The sequence below is a fragment of the Camelus dromedarius genome, chromosome 11, assembly GCF_036321535.1.
Source record: "Camelus dromedarius isolate mCamDro1 chromosome 11, mCamDro1.pat, whole genome shotgun sequence".
Taxonomy (NCBI): domain Eukaryota; kingdom Metazoa; phylum Chordata; class Mammalia; order Artiodactyla; family Camelidae; genus Camelus; species Camelus dromedarius.
Genome location: NC_087446.1, coordinates 57,676,466 through 57,696,462, shown reverse-complemented (window position 1 = coordinate 57,696,462; position 19,997 = coordinate 57,676,466). Strand labels below are relative to the sequence as shown.

Genomic DNA, 19,997 nt, shown 5'->3' with positions numbered 1-19,997 from the left:
GAATATTTTAAAACTTTAAACCTGAATTGGCAGAATATTACTGAATAATCCCAATGTATGTTTCTAATTAATTCCAGTGATATTATCCTTCATAGGTAAGCCCCTCAGCATGATGTCTGATTGGCTTGCCACTTACTGAATACTATCACTTAATTGTGTTATTATTCTATCAACTGAATCTGTAATTTCAGAAGTGTATTTAACTCATAGATGATGTTGGATCACATACGACTCTGGGCATAACCCAGATAGTTAAAATAATTCTTTAGGAAACAAATAAATGTTCATTCAGATCCTTTAGAAATTCCTGCCATTAGAAAGCTTAGCTCAAAATGCAAACCATAATAAGAATTATTACTGACTTCAAAAAATGAGTATAAATAAAAAAATTGTCAAATGGCCTAATGTAAAACAAAAGAAGAAAAATGAACCCCAAATACCATAGAAAAGATGTAAATAATCACTTCTTTGTTATACAAAATTATCCAGCTATGATGAAACATGTTGTATTTGAACATTATTTAAAAAGTTAAACCAATGTTATGTACATTGTCCTATAAATTTTATGTGTTTATTCTGGATAAAATATTTAGTTAATGCTTCTGATTGATGTGACATTGGAAACATTCTAAATTATTTCAAAATATTTGTTTATTCAAAAATATTTATTGAGTACCCACTACGTGGCAGATGCATGTTCTACATGAGGAGAATTAGTGGCTTCTGGTAAATGTTGAACAACTAACTGCCTCTCAGGAGGGTGGAGTAGAGGGGCTGAGTTTGTCAATTTCTATGATTAAAGTCTTCCCCACCATGGCAGGCTTCCAGCTCCCAGTGTGCCCTTACTGACCTCAGAATTGAGGAGAGACACGCACAACTGACTACTGGGAAGTGTTCTGGGTGGGCTCCAGCACACCACTGCTGGGAGTGCATCACTTTGTGCAGGAGACAAAGATTCCTGCTTCCATGGGGTAAGGGCTGTGAGAGGTTATAGACAATAAGCATGAACATCATTGACTAGTGAATTATATGGTATTTTATACATTAATAAGTATTTTGTGAAGGAGAAGAAACTGAAGAGCCTTGGAAGTGGAGAGCTGGTATGATTTTCAATAGTGGGTGGGCATTATGGAAGTGACGTTTAGACAGAGACCTGAAGAAGGGGAGGGTGTTAACCATGCAGATATCTGGGAGAGGAGATTTGCTGGTAAAAGAAACATTTAATGTAAATATACTAAGGCCCTGGGAGAAAAATCATGTTACTTGCAGAGAAGGCTTTTTTTGTTGTTGTTTCCCCCTTTCCAATACTTTTGAATATATTGTTTTCTTGTGCTAGTGCCCTGGATAGAACCTACAGCAGAGCACTGAATAAAAGCAGAGACAGTGGTCATTCTCATTTGTAGCTGATTTTACCAAGGCTGTTGCTACTGATTAAAAAATTAAGCATGATCCTTGCTGTAATTTTTATTATGAATATTTTCAAATATACACTAAGATAGGAAAGTGGAGAAATGAATTTCTCATACAGATCAAGCAGATTCAAACAATATGAAGTTTAAAAAATTATTTATTTTAGCTGTCTTTTTAAAAGTTTATTTTTCTTTTGTTGGTGTATTTCAAAGCAAAACCTAAACATCATACTTTTTCACTCCTGTGTATTTTCAGAATGAATTCCTAAAATACATGTTTGTATTCTTGCTTAACCACAATGCAATTTTCAAGCTAGCAAAATTAACAAAAAATCTTTGGTATTATTTATCACTTTGCTCAAACTCTTATGTCCCCAATTATCCCAAAATACCATTTTATAGTTGACTTGTTCAAATTAGAGCCAATTAAGGAGCATATAGCATACCTGATTGTGATGATCTAGTCAGGTCTTTATGCTACTCAAACAATGTTTTGTTCTATTTTACTAAGAGATTTTTTTTAAATGATAAATGAGCATTTGATTTTAACAGAATGTGTGATTTTCTCTCTTTAACCATTTTTTCCCCATCTTTACTCTTTTAATGTGGTAAATACCACAAATAGACTTTTTAGAGATAAATTACCTTTGGGATAAAATTGTTCTCAACATGACATAGGAGTTTTGCTAATTTCTTTTACTATTTTATCTTCGAATTTATGAATCAAATTGCTGGTGATTTTTTCATTTCTCATATTATCATTTGACATTAAGAATTATACAAACATCCAAAAATGATTTAGAAACATTTACCTCTTTTTTTCCTCTGGACATGTTTTGTAAGATTACTTTCATTCAAGTTCAAAGTAAAAAATAAAAATTGGAGTTAAAAATGTTAACATCTTACATCTATTATTGAATTTTCGCATTTTAGTCAAATTATATTAAATGAGATAATATGTGGACCAGTGTTCACAGAAAAGTCTAAGACAAGGGTGGACAAACTATGGTCCATGGGCCAAATTTGTCCCACCACCTATTTTTCTTCAACAGTTTATCAGAAAACACTTAATCTCATTCATTTACAATTTGTTTATAGCTACAGAGATACTACAGAGGGGGAGAGCTGCATGGGAGACACTATGACCTGCAAAATCTAAATTATGAATATATTGCCCTTTACAGAAAAAGTTTGTTGACCTCTAGTATTGACAATCAAAATCCTGATACAGATTCAAAACGTGTAATAACCACTAATGAGTTTGTATAGAGTTATACAGAGGGCTGTATCATCTGAAAATACCAGCATAAACTCCTTCGTATCTTTTGTAATAGTTTTACAGTTCTTTTAATTCTCAGATCTATACTCGTCTGCATTTTATGGTATATTTTTATTGAGTACTTAAGAACCTACAATCTTCAATCAAGTCTAAACTTCATTATTTTTGAATGTTTCCAGTTAGTTTAGGAACTATAGTTTCAGTATGAAGGAAGGAAATAGTAATTCCATGACCTGCCTACAAACTGGAAGTCTCCACAGTACTTTTTCTATAAGTTGTTTTGTTTTATTTTTTTGCAAATCATAGATGTAGGTCTCTGAATTGAGTATAGTATATTAATATCAAGAAGAATTTGGCTCAATGAGTTACAATTACAGCCTTTGTTTTGAAGAAAAATGGTTAAAAAATTTAGGATGATTTTAAGTAACCATCATTATTATTTCAGCTTCTGACTTCATGGAAAACAGAAAAAAAAAAGTTCAGGTCCAGAACTGCATGATTTTGTAATGATTGTCATATAATTTCTAATCAGTAAATTGTCCAATGCGATGCTTCAAATAGACAGAACATAAGCTTTTTAACAAAAAAACTCAGTTTTAAATACAGTACAACTTTGCCATTGTCTGCGCCTTCCTTTCTATTAATTAGGTGTGTCATTTAAGCAGGCAATTAAATAAATTGTATGTGTAAGCCATTATAGCAAAAGAGCCACAAAGATGAGAAAGTTATAAAACTCTTAGCTATTGATTATTAAAAAACCAGTTTAACATTAATCATTTATTTAAATATACCACAGAGCCACAGCAAACATAGTCATACTTGGTATCCATTAATATTTATTTCTTCAGGATTTTATTAAGAATTTTTATGGTATATAAATGAATTATGGAGTTCCAAAATGGAGGGGCTATTTCATAGTTTTCCTTAAGCAATTATGAAGTCATAATTGTTTTTCGAATTGATAAATTATACGGCACAGAAAATTTAAACTTAGTAGTGAGCAATGTTTTTTGATTTCTCAAAAAAATATAATTACGTTATTCTTTCAGTTGTCCTGTTTTTCACATAGTTACTAAGCGGTCCACAATGTGGCGGGGATAGTATGTGTTACATTCTAGGAAGACTGTCAGACTTTGTTCATGGTCATTGGGTACTAAATTAAAAATAATGTTAAACGTGATTTAATATTTCCTCAATTTCTAGAAAGGGTGTGTCCTGGTGAACCATAAGACGCAGTTCTCTCTTGTGTGCTCTTGCCCTAACTCTTTCTGTCTTTCTTTCATTTTCTAAAAATTATTCTGAAAAATTGGAATTAAAAAAGATTTCAAAAATGCACTGAGTTTAGTCTCATAGTTACTGAGTGGAAAGACCAGCCCAAAGGAAGGGAAGTGCATGAGAGAAGGAAGAGAATTTAAAAGGAAAATGAATAAATATATATATAGATGAAGAATTTGAAAGGAAAAAAAGAAAAATATATACATATACAAATATTCTTGGTAACACACTGGCAATAAAATTATAAGCAATGAAAAATAACTCATGGGAGGCTATGTGGAAATTAATAGATTTTGAAAGGCCGTGATTTTCATTTAATTGCTCTCATTATGCCTCTGATTTATGAAACAGCACATTTGTTTTTTCATTTGCTTGAGAAAAATACAATCTTCCTTGCCATGTGCATGAAGGCTCGTTTCACTTGCTGATTCCTTAGGCTGTAAATAAAGGGGTTCAGCATGGGGGCTACTGAGGTGTTGAGCACAGCCACACCCTTGCTCAAAGACACTCTATCCTTTGCTGATGGATTAATGTACATGAAGATGCAGCTGCCATAGGAGATGGAGATGACAATCATGTGGGAGGAACACGTGGAAAAGGCCTTTGTCCTCTGACTGGTAGAAGGAATCCGCACAATTGTGCTGATGATATATATGTAGGACAGGAATATCAGTGCCAAAGTGAACATTAGAGTGAACACAGCACAGGAAAAACCCATTGTCTCTAGGAATTTGGTGTCTGAACAGGAAAGGTGTAATAAAGGAAAATAATCACAAGTAAAATGGTCAATGACATTGGTCTTACAGTAATCAAGCTGTATAAATAGCATGAGTGATGGGAATATAATTAAGAATGAAGCCAGCCAAGAAGCAAAGACAAGCAGTATGCAGACTCTCTGGTTCATGATGGTTGTGTAATGCAGAGGTTTGCAGATGGCAACATAGCGGTCATAAGACATGGCAGCCAGCAGGTAAAATTCAGTGACTCCCAGGAGAATGAAAAAAAATAACTGAGCCATACAGTCATCAAAGGAAATGGTTTTATCTCCTGTAACAATGGTGCTCAGGAACCTGGGTATAGTGACAGTTGTGAATGACACCTCTAGTAAGGAGAAGTTTCTGAGGAAGAAATACATGGGAGTCTGGAGGTGGGAGTCCAGCAGGGTCAGGGTGATAATGGTCAGGTTCCCAGTGATGCTGAGCATGTAGGGGATGAGCAGAAAGATGAAGATGACAGCCTGAAGCTGTGGGTCATCGGACAGTCCCAGGAGGATGAACTCTCTTATTACTGTGTAGTTCCTCATTTGTTTTCTCTTCTCTTGTGTCAACTACAAGAGGAAACACAAAGAGAAGACTTAAAGAAAAGAGGATTACCCACAGATAGAATTGGAATTTGCCTCTGGAAGTCAACTATTATGCCATGCTAATTTAATTTAGGAGATTTTTAAAACAAGTTCATGAACATAGATGACATGTTTTAAAGTAAGATTTTTACCATATGCCAGAGTCTGTTTCACATAGAATGTTTCTTTATAAAATCCCTATTTGACAGATTGTAAACAGGCTAAAACGATTTTTAAAACTCGTATCCAAATCGCAGAACCTAAATGGGAAGAGCAGGGATTTTAATCTAGTTTTTTTCTGAAACCTAAGACATACTGGAATAGAAATGCCACCCAAATTTCCCTTCCCATTGGGAAACACCTTGTCTTTTCTTCCTCAATCCCAATATAAGTATCTCATTTCCTAATTTTTATCACCCAAATTCTTGTATTATTTTTCTCTAGTGTAATTTAGAAAAGCCAGATGTGTCAGGAGAAAAGTCACTTAAATGAGTATGTCTCCCAAATCTGAAAGTCATTGGAGTTAAATCTTTAACAACGTGACAGGTTTCTGAGTTTCCACTCTCACGTTCACTTTCCAACCTCCTGCTCCTCCTCTGAAGCCACAGATAATGGATTTATTGCCATGACTTCCTCAGATATTAGCGAGTCCAGGGTAGAAAGGAGGCTGAGTGGACATTGGGTAGGTTGGATCTACATCATAGGCTAAGGACACCAAATTGTACAAATGTCTAAAATAAAACGTTATCTTCCATGAAACAACTTTTCTTCAACATTTCTCCCAGCTAAATTATTTTATTATTCTCTCCCTCTCTCTATCCCACATTATATTTTTATATTTTGCCTCTTATTTACACCAGGATTCACTTAATGGAAGCTCCATTTTGTCAGCTTATTGGAATAATCCATAAAATAGCAATGAAAGCCGTTTGCCTTCCTGAATAACAGGAATAATAACAATGCATTTATTTTAAAAGGAAGCTAAGATTTCCCTCAGTAAATTGAACCAGTTTATTCATTTTCATATCACTCATTATGTGACTTCTCATTAAATGGTGACGTTTACATTGCAATGTCAGGAGAGAAGCTTTGTAACAGAAATATTTGTAACAGAATATTTAATTTCAAGGTATATGTTTGTTTATTTGTATTATGTCATGCATCATAATGTTGTGAAATTTCTCAGGTTTTTTTTTATTTTCTTACAAGTGTGAGCCCTCTTTTCATTCATGTCTTCTGTATAGCAAAAAGTATTGCTGCTGTCAGTTTTAGGAAAATTCCAGCTGAGATGGATGGTGGCCAAGGCTACTGGGAGAGCATGTGAAGTTCACAAAAAAATGAACATTTTCTTTCACTATTCCTCAGGGGCTAGAGAAAAAAAAGGCTTAAGAGCACTTACAAGAAAAGCAGATATCAGAATTATATATTCTGTAAACAATTTATGGCAATGTAAGAATGATAGATATTTATAAATGTAAATAAAATTTGTTGTTCTTAGTGAACAATAATCTGAGATTAACAGCTGTGTATGACTCTTTGATCTGTAAACCATTTGTGTGATGTGATCTGTAAAGTATTTCTGGAATGTTTTTGGTAAAGTAATGAAGCCTATATCCAAGCCTCTAAGACATCAGTTCAGACTTTCCTTCCTAATTGCTCATCCACATTTTTCCCTAGTTCCATGTGACTTATGATAACAAGCTTCATATTCCTTTCTATTCCTTTCTTTTTAATATCTCATTGCTGAATCAGGCTTGTAGCTCACTGAAAGTAAAAATTAGCCTATTCAGTAAACAAATGCTTGCCATTGTGTTAAATAAAACAAATGGAAATGATTTTCAGGACACTTCCTCCATTCTATACTAAATTTTAAGGATGGCCTCTTTCAGAAAAGAAAAATAGTACCCCCAAAATTGCCCAATTTAAATAAACAACATATTTAAATGCACATTAAAGATTAAGATATTTTTCTCCTTATACTTTTTAATAAGTGTTGAGAAGTAGGTGGGAAGCTCCCTGAATTCCACAATATAATTGGGAGCATAATTTATCATCTCCCATTCTCTATGTGTACTAGTTCTCTCTTCTTAAATTAAAACTCTTAAAAAAGGCAATTTGCACCCTCAACATTACGACACAGTTTTTTAATTATCTTTCCCACTTACTTGACAGTCTTTTTCTTGATTGTCTTGTTAGGTCTATAGGCTAGGGTAATTTGTAAGATAAGAGAACAGAATACTGGTTCAATTTCAATACCTTCAGTAAATTTTGGTTTTATAACAACCCTAATTTTTTTTTTTCTGGAATGATTCATTCCACTCCTGACTCTGTTTGCTGACATCTAATACTGTGTAAGAACTTCATCATGACTACATGAAAAATAAATTCATTAGAAGTAACAATTTAGATTATTTTCAGATTATTATCTAAGACTGCTTTAGGATATTCTTACAATTAGTTCAGAGTTTTATTTCTCTCTGTCCCTGGGGGAAAAAAAATGACCTTGCTTTTTCCTCCAATAGAAAGGTAGAGTCAGATCAAGTCAGTCAGATTAAAGCACAAACCAGTATGAACTGGAATAATCAAGGAAAAACATTAACCACCTAAGTCACTCTCAAAATCTGTAGGTTTTCACAGACATGTTCTATTTCTCTCCTGATTGTTTCCATTTATTAACTACTATCTATATTTGAAGATAATTTTTTAACTCAAAAAGGAAAAGAAATTCTTATAAAAAGTATGGCATCAGGACTTAATTTTTTTTTATAATGTGTTAGATTATTGGGACAACATACAGGCTTTGTATCCTAAGAGAAGTGCATTAAAAAGGCAATTGTCTCCAAGTTTTTAGGTTTAAAACATTTTTCCATTCTGAAGATGAGAATAATATTTCATTGAATTATTGAGAGGGCTAATTTATATAAAAATTAAAATCAAATTAAAGTTTTATAGCATGTAGTCCCACATAGTGAGCACTGTTATCTGTATTATTTCTAAAAATAGTTATCACATTTAAGGAAGATAGTCCCACTATGAAATAATAATAACCATTTTTGAGGAAACTCATTTGAGAGACAATGCTAAGGTTTTATGTACTTAACTGATTTACTCATTACAATAGCACTATGTTAATTTTGAAAAAAATAACACTGAGAAGTTAAATAACATAAACAAGATCATACAGCTAGTTAACAATAAAACTGGAATTTTAAACTCTTTCTGCCTGAAACTGAATCATATGCTACTTATCAAACCTATAGTCAATTAGGAGTCCCAAACTCAGAGAGTAATTCTCTGAAAATTAATAAAGAAATAAATTATTACTATACACATGAAGTGTAAACATGCTCATTTTTTATAATCCTTGATGTATACAGAAAAGAATAGCAACCCCAGATTATTCCACTCAACCTGATGAAAAGTAGAACTAAAAATTAATGAATCAGTGCTAAGAAAAAGTTTCATTGGCTTTAACTTTACAATCTTACCTCTATCTGTACAAACCCATCACATCAGTGGTTCAAATTTTTAAAAAAAGAAATACATTGGCAACTGTTTCAATTTTAGGTTAAGAAATCCAGCATTTCTAAAAATATTCCATCTCAATACATTTGAAATTGTTTCATTTCTGTAGCTAATATTCTTTGATACATTTTCCATTGTAGCCATGTGAACAAAAATAGTGATGAGAAGCAAGCTATGGAGCTACTTTAGGCCTTTCTGGATATGATTTCTACATGGATTTTAACCTACATAAGTCATTGTGTTATTTTATCCACCATGTATGCCCAAGGCTCATGGGAAATACTCCAGTGAATTCAATGTGTCAACAGGGGCCAAGAGGAAAATACAATAAGGATTATAAACATGTTATCAACATTTGTACCAATATTGAAACAAGAAACGTGGCAGACAATGTCCAAAGAGATAGAAAAGCATGAGAAATAGGCTAGAAATATATGGAATATGTTGCATACTATCTAAGTGAGAAAATATCTAAATGTGCAAAGGTTTTAGAATAGGTTTCCTGAAATTCCTAAATCAGGATTTCTCTGAAGAATAGATTTTTTTTTTTTAATCTTATTGAGTGAACTATTGGGATGACTTGATCTTATGTGGAAACATTACATTTTCTTTTCTTTTATCGTAAAATGTCTCCATAAAGTGACTCTCCAACCTATTAAGTATCAAGTAAATATTCAAAACAATGAATACAGAACAATAAAATCAAGAATGAGATACAATGTGGTGTTCAGTAAGTTCCCATCAAAAGGCATGAGAAAATTTGGATTAAATACCCATTAAACTCTGCAATCTCTTCTAAGAATCTTTTCAGGTCATTTTTCCATAATAGTAATGGTGGCTAATTGTTGAGAGGGATCCACTATCCAGAGATCCCTTTCATTTGATTACTGTACTGGGTTTACCCCAGTAATTAATGGGATATACAATCTATTGCAAGAATTTACAATTTAGATTCCTTTTAATTTCATTTTAGAAATGACAAAAGAGAAGTCTTTTGACTCAATCACTATTCATTCAACAAATACTTCTTGAGAATCTTCTATATTTTGACACTTTATAAACACTAGGGATACAACATAATCAAAATAGAAATGAATCCCACCTTCTCTCAGCTTACCAAAAGACAAGGGTAAATCAATGAGAGAAAATGGCCTGAGCAGTGTCACCTAATAAAGGACAGAGTTCTGAATGGATGTAAGTAAAGCAACCTGTCTCTCAATTCAGGACTTTTACCACTATGTCAAAACACGTATTATCAGCAAACTTACGCTATTGTACTAAGTAATATACTCTATTGATCCAATTATTTTTTTGTTATTTCTTTACTATGAATTTATACTAAAATAATATTTTCACCATTTTCTAACTTGTCAGCTGAATTACATGTTCACCAAAAATTGTCCAAAAAATAATGTGTTAAAATACTTGTCAAATATTCTAAGTTACTCTGAGTCATATACAGTATTTAATAAAATTATGTTTGGAGATTAAACTAATTTGAAATTGATGATGATGCTAATTTTTTATATCACTACTAATCAGTATTACTAGCATATCTATTAAAAGAGCCATTTTTATAGATATCTTTTAAGTTTTCAGCTATAGGTAACTTTTGTTACTTTCAGGGGTCAAAAGTTTCAAAAACTATTTTTAGTGTGATATGTAAGTGCTTATGTTATTACAAGAATATTAGTGGAAGAGAGCATATCATGATTTTAAAAAGTGGAGTCTTAGATCTAAGAGAAATAGGTTCAAGCTTTGCTATTATTCGTGTTGTAACACTGGAAAACTTACGAAAAGCTTTTAGATTTCTAAATCCAAAAAAGATTTAGAAAATCCATCTTCAAATTTTGGGAACAATTAACTGAAATATAATACGTAAGTCTTCTGTTTCTATGACGTGGTGCAGCTTGAGACAGATCAGTACTCGTGCAAAGAACGTGTAGAAATGTGAGATTAAACACAAAAATAATGTGATCAAAGATATCTGATACTTCCAGTTTCCCAGTTATGGATGTAAGAACTTGGAAGCCACCACTCCGTTCTAACAAGAAGAAAATAGCTGGACAGATGGAAAAAGCAGCAACTCATTTTGGAGCCATAGAGCAGGAAGGAGGCAGGGTAGATGACTTCCTCCCGTGCGGAGAGTCAGGTGAATACATCAGGGTCCGCTGGCGCAGAGGCTCATGGGTAGACACTGTCGTAGGCACCGGTGCGAAGTGGGAAAACCTGAACCATCACTGACGAGTGGCAGTAGGGCCAGTGTGGAAAACTTGGAGAGTTAAAAGCTCTAAGGAGACCAAGATAAAGTGAGACCTCCATAGTATTGTGAGATTTGCCTCCAGAGCTTGACCAGGATGAGACAGTAAATAGCAGAGAAGTATCACCTTATGCCTCCTGCATGGGGAGGGAGAAAGGAAACATTCTGAAAAACGTCGGAACATTCTGTTCCTTAAAAAGTCCTGCCCTCAAGGAAACTAGTTAACCAGCTGGTACATTGTCAGAGCCTAACTGAACTGGGGGAAAGGAAATACCCAACTCTAGTGGCTCTTAGCCTTCCAAGTGAGAGAGGGAAATACCCAAATGAAGCGCACCCTAACTATTCTTTTCCAGCTAAGCAGGGAGAAAAAAAAAAAAAAAATGAGAACCACTTGTGAAGTTCACAGTCCAGAGGCGTGGGCTGACTAAAAGACTGAGATCTCATCATAGGACTGTAGCTCTGTAGCTGCTCCCCGTCGCTGGTTCATAACAGACCAAGCATCAAAAATTTAGAAGAAGAAAAAAATTCTGAACAGAGAAGGATTTAGTTAAAAACCAGTAGCAGCCCTAAGTAAAAAGGAGTTCAAAGAAAATAGTCCATGTGAGTACAGGCAGCATGATAGGGCTTCTGGGTAGCCGATAATAATCTGGTTTTGTTCTTCCTGTTGGTTACATATGTTTACATTTTCTGTGGATAATTAAATTTGTTATGCATTTATTATCTATGTACTTCACTTGATGGCACATAACTTAAATAAAAATCCAAAGACAATACTGCCAAGGCAATCCTGAAGAAGTGGGAGGGCAGGAAATCTGAGTAATTATAACACCAGATAAAGCTGCCATAACTGAGATTGTGTGTTGTCCATGGGCAAATAGTCAGTGGGACTGAAACATCTCAGGACATCATGTTATGAGATATTTCATGTCAGCTTTATATTATCAATGATGATAACATTTATTACTTGTGAATATGGTTCTCTATAGAAAAGTTCTCCACTGTAAAGGCACTTTCCCCCCTGACTAATTAAAAATTACATACAGTAAAAATTATGTACAGTGCAGGGATATTTTGAGACTGTATAAATATTATGTTCCCTAACAGACTTTTATCTGTTTATAATCATTCTTATTTGTTTTCTAATCTAATTAATAGAAATATATAATAGTATAACATTAATATTAACACAATGGTTATTTTCCTAAATCTGTTTCTCCTTTTACATTTATTTGTTGGAATTTTATCATAAAGAACAGCATTATCTTCTCTATTCCTATTATCAATTTATTTCATAGTGTTTTCCTACTTAGTGTGTTATTATCTACTTTTATCATTATATTTCAGTGCCCTGATATTGTCAGTGAGAGCTCCTTCTAAGAAAACTCTATCATTTGACATGTTGCTACACTTTCTGAGGACTTATTTTTTGGAACAATGAGATACTTTAGCTCATCTTGTTCTTTTAATGTTTAGTCCTGGAATCAAACATTTCTACAGTTCTCAGAGGTTAATTTTCCCAAGAAATGGTATTAGAACCCATGATGCCTTGTGTGGCCTGTGCTATTTAGTTATTGCTATTCCTTGGAACTTTCATAAAATGGAGAAAAGAAATACATTTGAAAAAGTAATAGTCTCACACTGACATTTCTTATTCCAATCTAGTAACACAGGATTTTTCAACTTCTCTTATACCACGTTGTATCTCTTTCTCTGCAGTGAGAAATCTGGTTCCAGCAAACCCGTTAAGCTATCAGTTACACAATTCTATAACACACACAAATAGTTTTTGAATTGTAACACTGCTTTTATAAAAACAAACCTACTAAATAAATTTCATTTTTTTTCAGTCCCTGTCCTACTGATGATCAGTTGTCAAAATGCTACTTGAAAAACTACTTGTATCAGTTCTTTGTTCTTCTCCCTATGTGGTAATCAATTGATTTTAAAATTATGTTCACCTGAGTGTATTCACTTGTAAGGGTTCCCCCGTTTTTGCTCATTAAATTTTATCTTTGAAATATGTGAAACAATAAGAATATTTGAAAAGTTAAAACTATGCAAATAATCTCTCTTCTCCTGCCTGAGTACATGTTTTAGTTACACAAGCCTTATGTTATATTTTTATATCTGTATGGTTAGTCCTCTTATATTGCTCTTGTTTCTCAAGATTTCTTGATTCTTATTGCATGCTTGCTTTTCCACATGAAATTTAGTATTTGTTTTAGTATTAGTCCTCTTCCACTGGGGCCAAATGACCCAGCAATTCCAGTGCTATTTGAAGTTTCAGTGACAAAGGGAATGCAATAAGGCACACCTTCTTTGCCACAAGTAGAGGTTCAAAATACAAACTGTGATTGTGGAACAACCTTTTGCAGATAAACATTCTCCTTTGGAACAACAAACCCTGGCTTGCTACTGGGTCCTAGAAGAGACTAAAGGCATCAATTGACCATTAGATTTAGCTTCCCAGAGTGAACTGTTATTGGACCTTCTGATTCATAAACCTGGTCATTTATAGCAGTGATCTGTCATCAAAGGGAGATAGTACTTGGAAGATCAGACCTGAGCAGGTTCAGAAGGCAAAATTAAAACTTATAAAGAGGTTTCTCAGAGTTTTTCAAACCAGATTTTTGGTGCTTGCATCCTCTTCATCTATCCATATGTATGGCCCTATTGAGTGTACCTAATCACTAGCTGACCAAGATATAAAAATATGTACCTGATGATACATGTCCTGCACAATACATTAGCATCCAGTCAAAGGAAAATGACAGATAGATAAAATACAAGCCCTGTAAACAACATATATTTTTCAAATGCTGGCATAACTCTATCAGTATTAGTCAACGTAGATATTACGGAGAAAAGTGTACTTCATATGGAGAGGAATTGGTGGCTTTTCATGATAGAAAGTTATGACCAAAAGAATGTAACAATCGCAAATTTCTGTCTGCATAAAAACAGTGTCAATATTTTCAAAAATAAAAACATGACATAACTACAAAGAGAAACAACTCCATCATTGTTTTATAAAATTCAAATAACTCGGGAATAATACAAACAGTAGAAGTAGATATTTAAATCATGTGATTAATGAACTCAAATAGACGAGCGGACTCAAATAGAACACTGCACTTAAATACCATTACATACAATTTTCTAATGTACAAGAAATGTTTACAAAATTCTGGCCATATTCTAGGCTATGAAGTGAAACTCAACTAATTTAGAAGGATTTAATTTAAAGAAAGTATGTTTTATAATATTATAGAGGATGCTTTTGAAAATCTGTGTACCAGTGGACCGATTTCTAATAGTCTGAGGCTAAAACAACTGAGTGGCCTCTCCCTCAGGGGAAGGGAGCAGTGTGGAGCATGTGTCCCACATCTGGGATCTTCAGGGCCTGCTGGAGGACTGCTGTCTCTCTAGCTCAACTTGGGGCCATTATGGTACCTCACATGCTCTAGATGCCCAGAGGCTGCTGAGAACAAAAAGAGCTGTGTGACTTCTTCAAGCAACTGAGTTACAGCAGACAGAAACAGAGCAAGAGATTATAGGTTACTGCTGCATAAAATGGAAATCTCCAAACACAGATCTGAGAAGATACATCCTCAGAAAAGATTTGAGCAGTCCCCAGAATTTCTAGTGGATGTAATGGGGATGGTCTTGCCTTTACAAATCCGGTTTAAAAAAACACAGATGTGGCTGTTTTGTCAAATGTGTAAGCAACAAAACCACGTTATAAGGAACATGAAGAAACAAGCAAAAGGGGAAAATGACCCAAAGAAACAAATGAATAAATTTCTAAAAACAGACCCTAAAAAAATGGAGATGTATGAACACCTGAGAAAGAAATCAAAATAACTCATAAAGATGATCTTTGAGTTTAGGAAAGTGCCAGTGTTTAAGTTTTATTGCATTTCTTTTGAAAATTTTAATATAAATATTTTCTAAAAGTGATAGAAAACAGAAAGCATGGAAATTCTGTAAATGTTACATAATATGAACAATGTTCATCTTGAAAATATGCACTAAATTTCACAAAGTATAAATGTCTACATTTAACGTGCAATACTCTAGTACATATTATTTCTGTGGATTGAACTTAATACATAATAATACAGAACATGCAGATTCTTTACACCTTAAGAAATTATTAAGGTGAATCTTGAAAATACACAAGAAATTACACACTAATTGTTAAACTCTACATTTGAACTGCAATGTGAAATCATAGGATCCTTTTAGAGACTGATATTTAAAAGAATTACAATTATTTTCTACCTAATACTGCAAAGTATGTCTTAAAGAAATACATTTCATTTCCAGAAAATTCTGTAGCAGAAATAACCTTTCCTATATTTTTAAATGTCAATGAACAATGAACTGAAGAAACTTAGGCACGGAAGTGGAAGAAATGGATTGGGAAAATACATTAACTGTACCGTGGGCATAAAGCAACTAAAGAGACTATAAACAGCAAGCATAGTTGTATGACATTCAGGAATTCCAAGATTTAATCTAATAGCTCTTTACAGTGTCCTTCATTTTTGACAAAAAATTCATTTCTTGGCAGAAAATATTACTTTATAGACCATGTCTTTGAAGGCTTGTTTTACTTGCTGGTTTCTCAGGGTGTAAATGAAGGGGTTGAGCATGGGGGCAACAGACGTGTTGAGAACAGCTACCCCTTTAGTGACAGATGCCTCTTCTTTGGCCGAGGGATTAGCATACATGAATATACAGCTTCCATAAGAGATGGAAATGACAATCATGTGAGAGGAACATGTGGAGAAAGCCTTTTTCCTCTGACTGGCAGATGGGATTCTCAAAATAGTCCTGATGATGTACATATAAGACAAAATCACTAATGCCAAGGTGAACAGCAAACTAACCAAAGCAAAATAAAATCCCATTACTTCTAGGAGCCACGTATCTGAGCAAGATAATTGCAAAAGGGGAAAATAGTCACATGCAAAGTGATCAATGACATTGGAGGCACAGAAATCCAGCTGGAGGAGAAGCACAACGGGTGGGAAAATGGTCAGAAAGCCACCCAGCCATGCACACAGCACAAGCAGGCTGCAGACCTTCCTGCTCATGATGGCTGTGTAATGAAGGGGCTTGCAGATGGCAACGTAGCGGTCGTAGGACATGGCAGTTAGAATGTAAAACTCTGTCACCCCCATGAATATAAAGAAAAATAGCTGAGCTGCACAACTGTTAAAAGAAATAGTCTTATCTCTGGTGATAATTGTCCCCAGAAACCTAGGAATACATACAGTGGTAAAGGAGACTTCTAGGAAAGAGAAGTTTCGGAGGAAGAAATACATTGGCGTCTGTAGATGGGAGTCCAGCAAAGTCAGGGTGATGATAGTGAGGTTTCCAGTGACACTTAATACATATGTGATAAACAAAAAGAGGAAAATCACAATCTGAAGGTCAGGATCATCAGAAAGGCCTAGGAGGACAAACTCTGTGATCACTGTGTGGTTCATTTCTCTCTGTCTCTCTCCTTTTCCTTCTTTCAGGATATTTAGGTGGGAAGTATATTAGAGGGAAGAGATGGAAGATAATTCATCATGATCAATATCATCACTGATACAATTCTCAAACATTTTCTAGAATCCATGCTGATGTTATATTCATCAGACTCTCTTATTTGCATTATATCTTAGTATATATTTGTGAGTCCTGCTTTATTTTAAATCTAGCAGGTGAAGTTAGAAAATCTTCATACAATAAGTCACACTATTGAGATATGTTAAATGAAATCAGTGCTTTTTTCTTTGTCTACTTTATGCAAGTCATTGCATTTTTGTTGAAATAATCACATAAGTATGCATTTTTTCTTTTTTTCTGTCATGTATTTCTTAGAAGATACTACCAACTAGAAACACAAGTGAATCACCTTAATTTCATCGAAAGATAAAAAAAGAAACATTGAAACTGAAATAATAAAGCGTTATATTTTATATGAGAAATTACTATAATTTTCTTAGGAAATGAAATAAACTTTAAAATCTTCAAATATTAATTAAATTAATTACTAATTTCATTTTGATATTAATATTTATGTATATAATTATCAAGATAATATGAGAACATTCTGTACATATTATATAGTACTCTAATAGAGAACATATTCACTTACTCATTTAATGATATTTTAAAAATAATTCAATTGAAATCACTAATTTTTGATGTCTTCTATAACTTGTTAGGAGTATATATAGCGAGAAACATTTTTGTTTCTGAGCTTAAAGTGATATGCAATATTTATTCATTTATTACTTTACACTGAAGCACAAATTGAAAAATAACTACTTGCCTCAGATGTTAGCAGCTGTGTCACGCAAATTGTTGCCCAGTGCATTTTCCATTTGGACATCCTTCTTTCACAGCTACTAAGCTTTATAGAAAAATGTTTTACTACCTTGTAGTTCTGCCTCACATTTATCTTTCAAATGAGATGACTGATCCATAAGGTTATCCAGAGATGTGTAGGAAAACCTCTCCATCCTAACCTATTCAGTTGATCCCCAGCTGCACTGGATACACCATTCTGTGTATCTGGTTTGCTAAAATCAGGACAACTAATTTCTCCATATTTCAGACAGCCACAGTTCTGCTGTGAATAATAGAATATAAAATCATTGCTTCTCTGTCAGACACTAGTAAAAGTCACACTAATCCAATTTGATTTAATATTTTCCTTATTTTATGATGACTAAAGGAAAATAGTTCAGGAAGTAAAACTGGACTGTCAGAAACCTTAAGACGATCTGGAAACATACTATAGTCCTCTTCAATAATGTTGATCTAGAAGTTTAAGAAAGTCATATTTAAAAAGAGAACTGAGAGGGATATGACAATATCAGGTCTCATGAGTATAGATTCTTAGATCTGATGTCCATCCGTTGGCATTAATAGCTCAAATTTTCAAGTCTAGTTGTTTTGAGCTATGAAGAGAGTCATGCATTCATCTCCTGGGAACAAGGCAAAGTCAGGGCGCATTTCTCCTATATTGCAGACCATGAGGGATTTCTGGAAGCCACCCTTGGCATTTTCAGTAGCCTCCTAACTCTTCTCTATCGTGAATCTCCCTCTTGAGAATGGTTATGTTCACCTTTGTATCCCATAGAGGACCTAAACGTTGACATCTACAAAATAATCTTCCATTAACCACAATTATTAGTATTTCAAGACTAATAAAAATAAATGTGAATTCTTACAAAAGCAGAACTCAATCTAATACTATTTATTCATCTTGGTATGTATAATTTTTCTACATATACACTTTTTGTTTATCTCGAGGTTTTATTGTTGGGGCTTCAAGAATTAAAGGTGTTTCATAATTCTGAGATAAATAATAACTATTATAATGCACATACTGTGCTCACAATTTTTAAAAAATGCTGTTCCATAGGTTAACTAATAATTCTCCTTATCAGTAGCAATATTTAATTACAGTGTCAATTTTGTTCATCTTTCTTTTCATCTTGGTCTTGCATTTACTTACCATGTCATTAACATACTAGTGAGAAGTATCACAAAATACAAATCTTTTGTTTATTTTAGTTCTGGTTACTGAAGTTTGGTTAATTATCTTTATTGTTGTTCTTATTTTTCTCAAATATCTTTTAGTTAAAATTATATATAATCAGTTAATAACAAGTCACACATTCATTATATAATTACATAAAATAATAATACATATCACATAATAACTACTTTATAGAATATAAATGTTATATATTTCATCCAGTTGTACTGAGGTGTAATCGACATGCAGCACTATGTATAAACGGAAGGTTTACAGCATAATGATTTGATTACAAACATCATGAAATAGGTTTATTGAACATTTGCTATCTCATATAGATATGAAATTAAAGAAATAGAAATAAATTTTCCTTTAATGGCAACTCAGGATGGACTCTTTTAACAACTTTCATACGTAACATACAGCAGTGTTCATTATCTTTATCATGTTGTACATTACACCTCAAGTATATCATGCTAGTCCCTTCTGTCATGCAAAGTTTCTGCTGAAAAAACAGCTGATTATGGAGATTGCTTTTTATGTGCCTTTTTTTCTCTCTCACTGCTTTTTTAAATTATCTCTTTATCTTGGACTTTTAACATTTTAATTAAGATATGTTTTGGTTTGAGTCTCTTTGGATTCATCTTGTTTGGGACTCTCTTTGCTTCCTGAACTTGGATATCCATTTCCTTCTTTAGGTTAGAGACGTTTTCAGCCATAATTTAACCAAATACATTTTCTGCTCCTTTCTCTCTCTCTTCTCCTTCTGGGACCCTTATAATATAAATGTTAGTGCACTTGATGTTGTCCAAGAGGTCCCTTAAACTATCTTCATTAGAAAAAAAATTTTTTTTTTCTTTTTGCTGTTCTGATTGGGTGATTTCCAGTATTCTGTCTTTTGGGTTGCTAATGAGTTTGTCTATAACTCATAATCTGTTAATTCACTTCAGTGTACATTTTATTTCAGTTATTGTATTCTCTAGCTCTGATTGGTTCACCTTTATTTTTTCAAGTACTTTGTTGAAGTTCTCACTATGTTCTTCTGTTATTTTCCCAAGTCATGGAGTGTTTTCTGTTACTATTGCTTTGAACTCTTTATTGTGTAAATTACTTATATTTATTTCATTAGTTTTTTTTTTTTCTGGGTTTTTTTCTTTCCTTGGAACATGTGCCACTGTCCTTGCATTTGATTTGATTTTCCTTGTTTGTCCTATGACATGAGGTGAAACAGTTACCTATCTCAGTCTTGAAGCCATATCCTTATGTGGGCATCTCTGTGCAGTCTGCCTGTGCACAGTGGCTTTGATAGGAGAGCTGGATCTGAAGTGAGCACTGGCCGAGTGTTCTCTTGGTGTGTGCTG

General features: G+C 33.6%; 2 protein-coding genes across 2 annotated transcripts; both read right to left on the bottom strand.

Moving 5' to 3' along the window:
* Positions 1-4,256: 4,256 nt before the first annotated feature.
* Positions 4,257-5,350, bottom strand: LOC105100980 (olfactory receptor 6C1). The gene has a single exon (XM_031462222.2). The coding sequence runs from the start codon at positions 5,264-5,266 to the stop codon at positions 4,328-4,330; it is 939 nt and encodes a 312-aa protein (XP_031318082.2). The 5' UTR covers positions 5,267-5,350; the 3' UTR covers positions 4,257-4,327.
* Positions 5,351-15,652: 10,302 nt separating this feature from the next.
* Positions 15,653-16,774, bottom strand: LOC135322482 (olfactory receptor 6C3). The gene has a single exon (XM_064491275.1). The coding sequence runs from the start codon at positions 16,586-16,588 to the stop codon at positions 15,653-15,655; it is 936 nt and encodes a 311-aa protein (XP_064347345.1). The 5' UTR covers positions 16,589-16,774.
* Positions 16,775-19,997: the final 3,223 nt, after the last annotated feature.

Excerpts from the sequence above, each read along its gene's own strand:
- LOC135322482 (XM_064491275.1), bottom strand. The coding sequence starts at position 16,588 with ATGAACCACACAGTGATCACAGAGTTTGTCCTCCTAGGCCTTTCTGAT.
- LOC105100980 (XM_031462222.2), bottom strand. The coding sequence starts at position 5,266 with ATGAGGAACTACACAGTAATAAGAGAGTTCATCCTCCTGGGACTGTCC.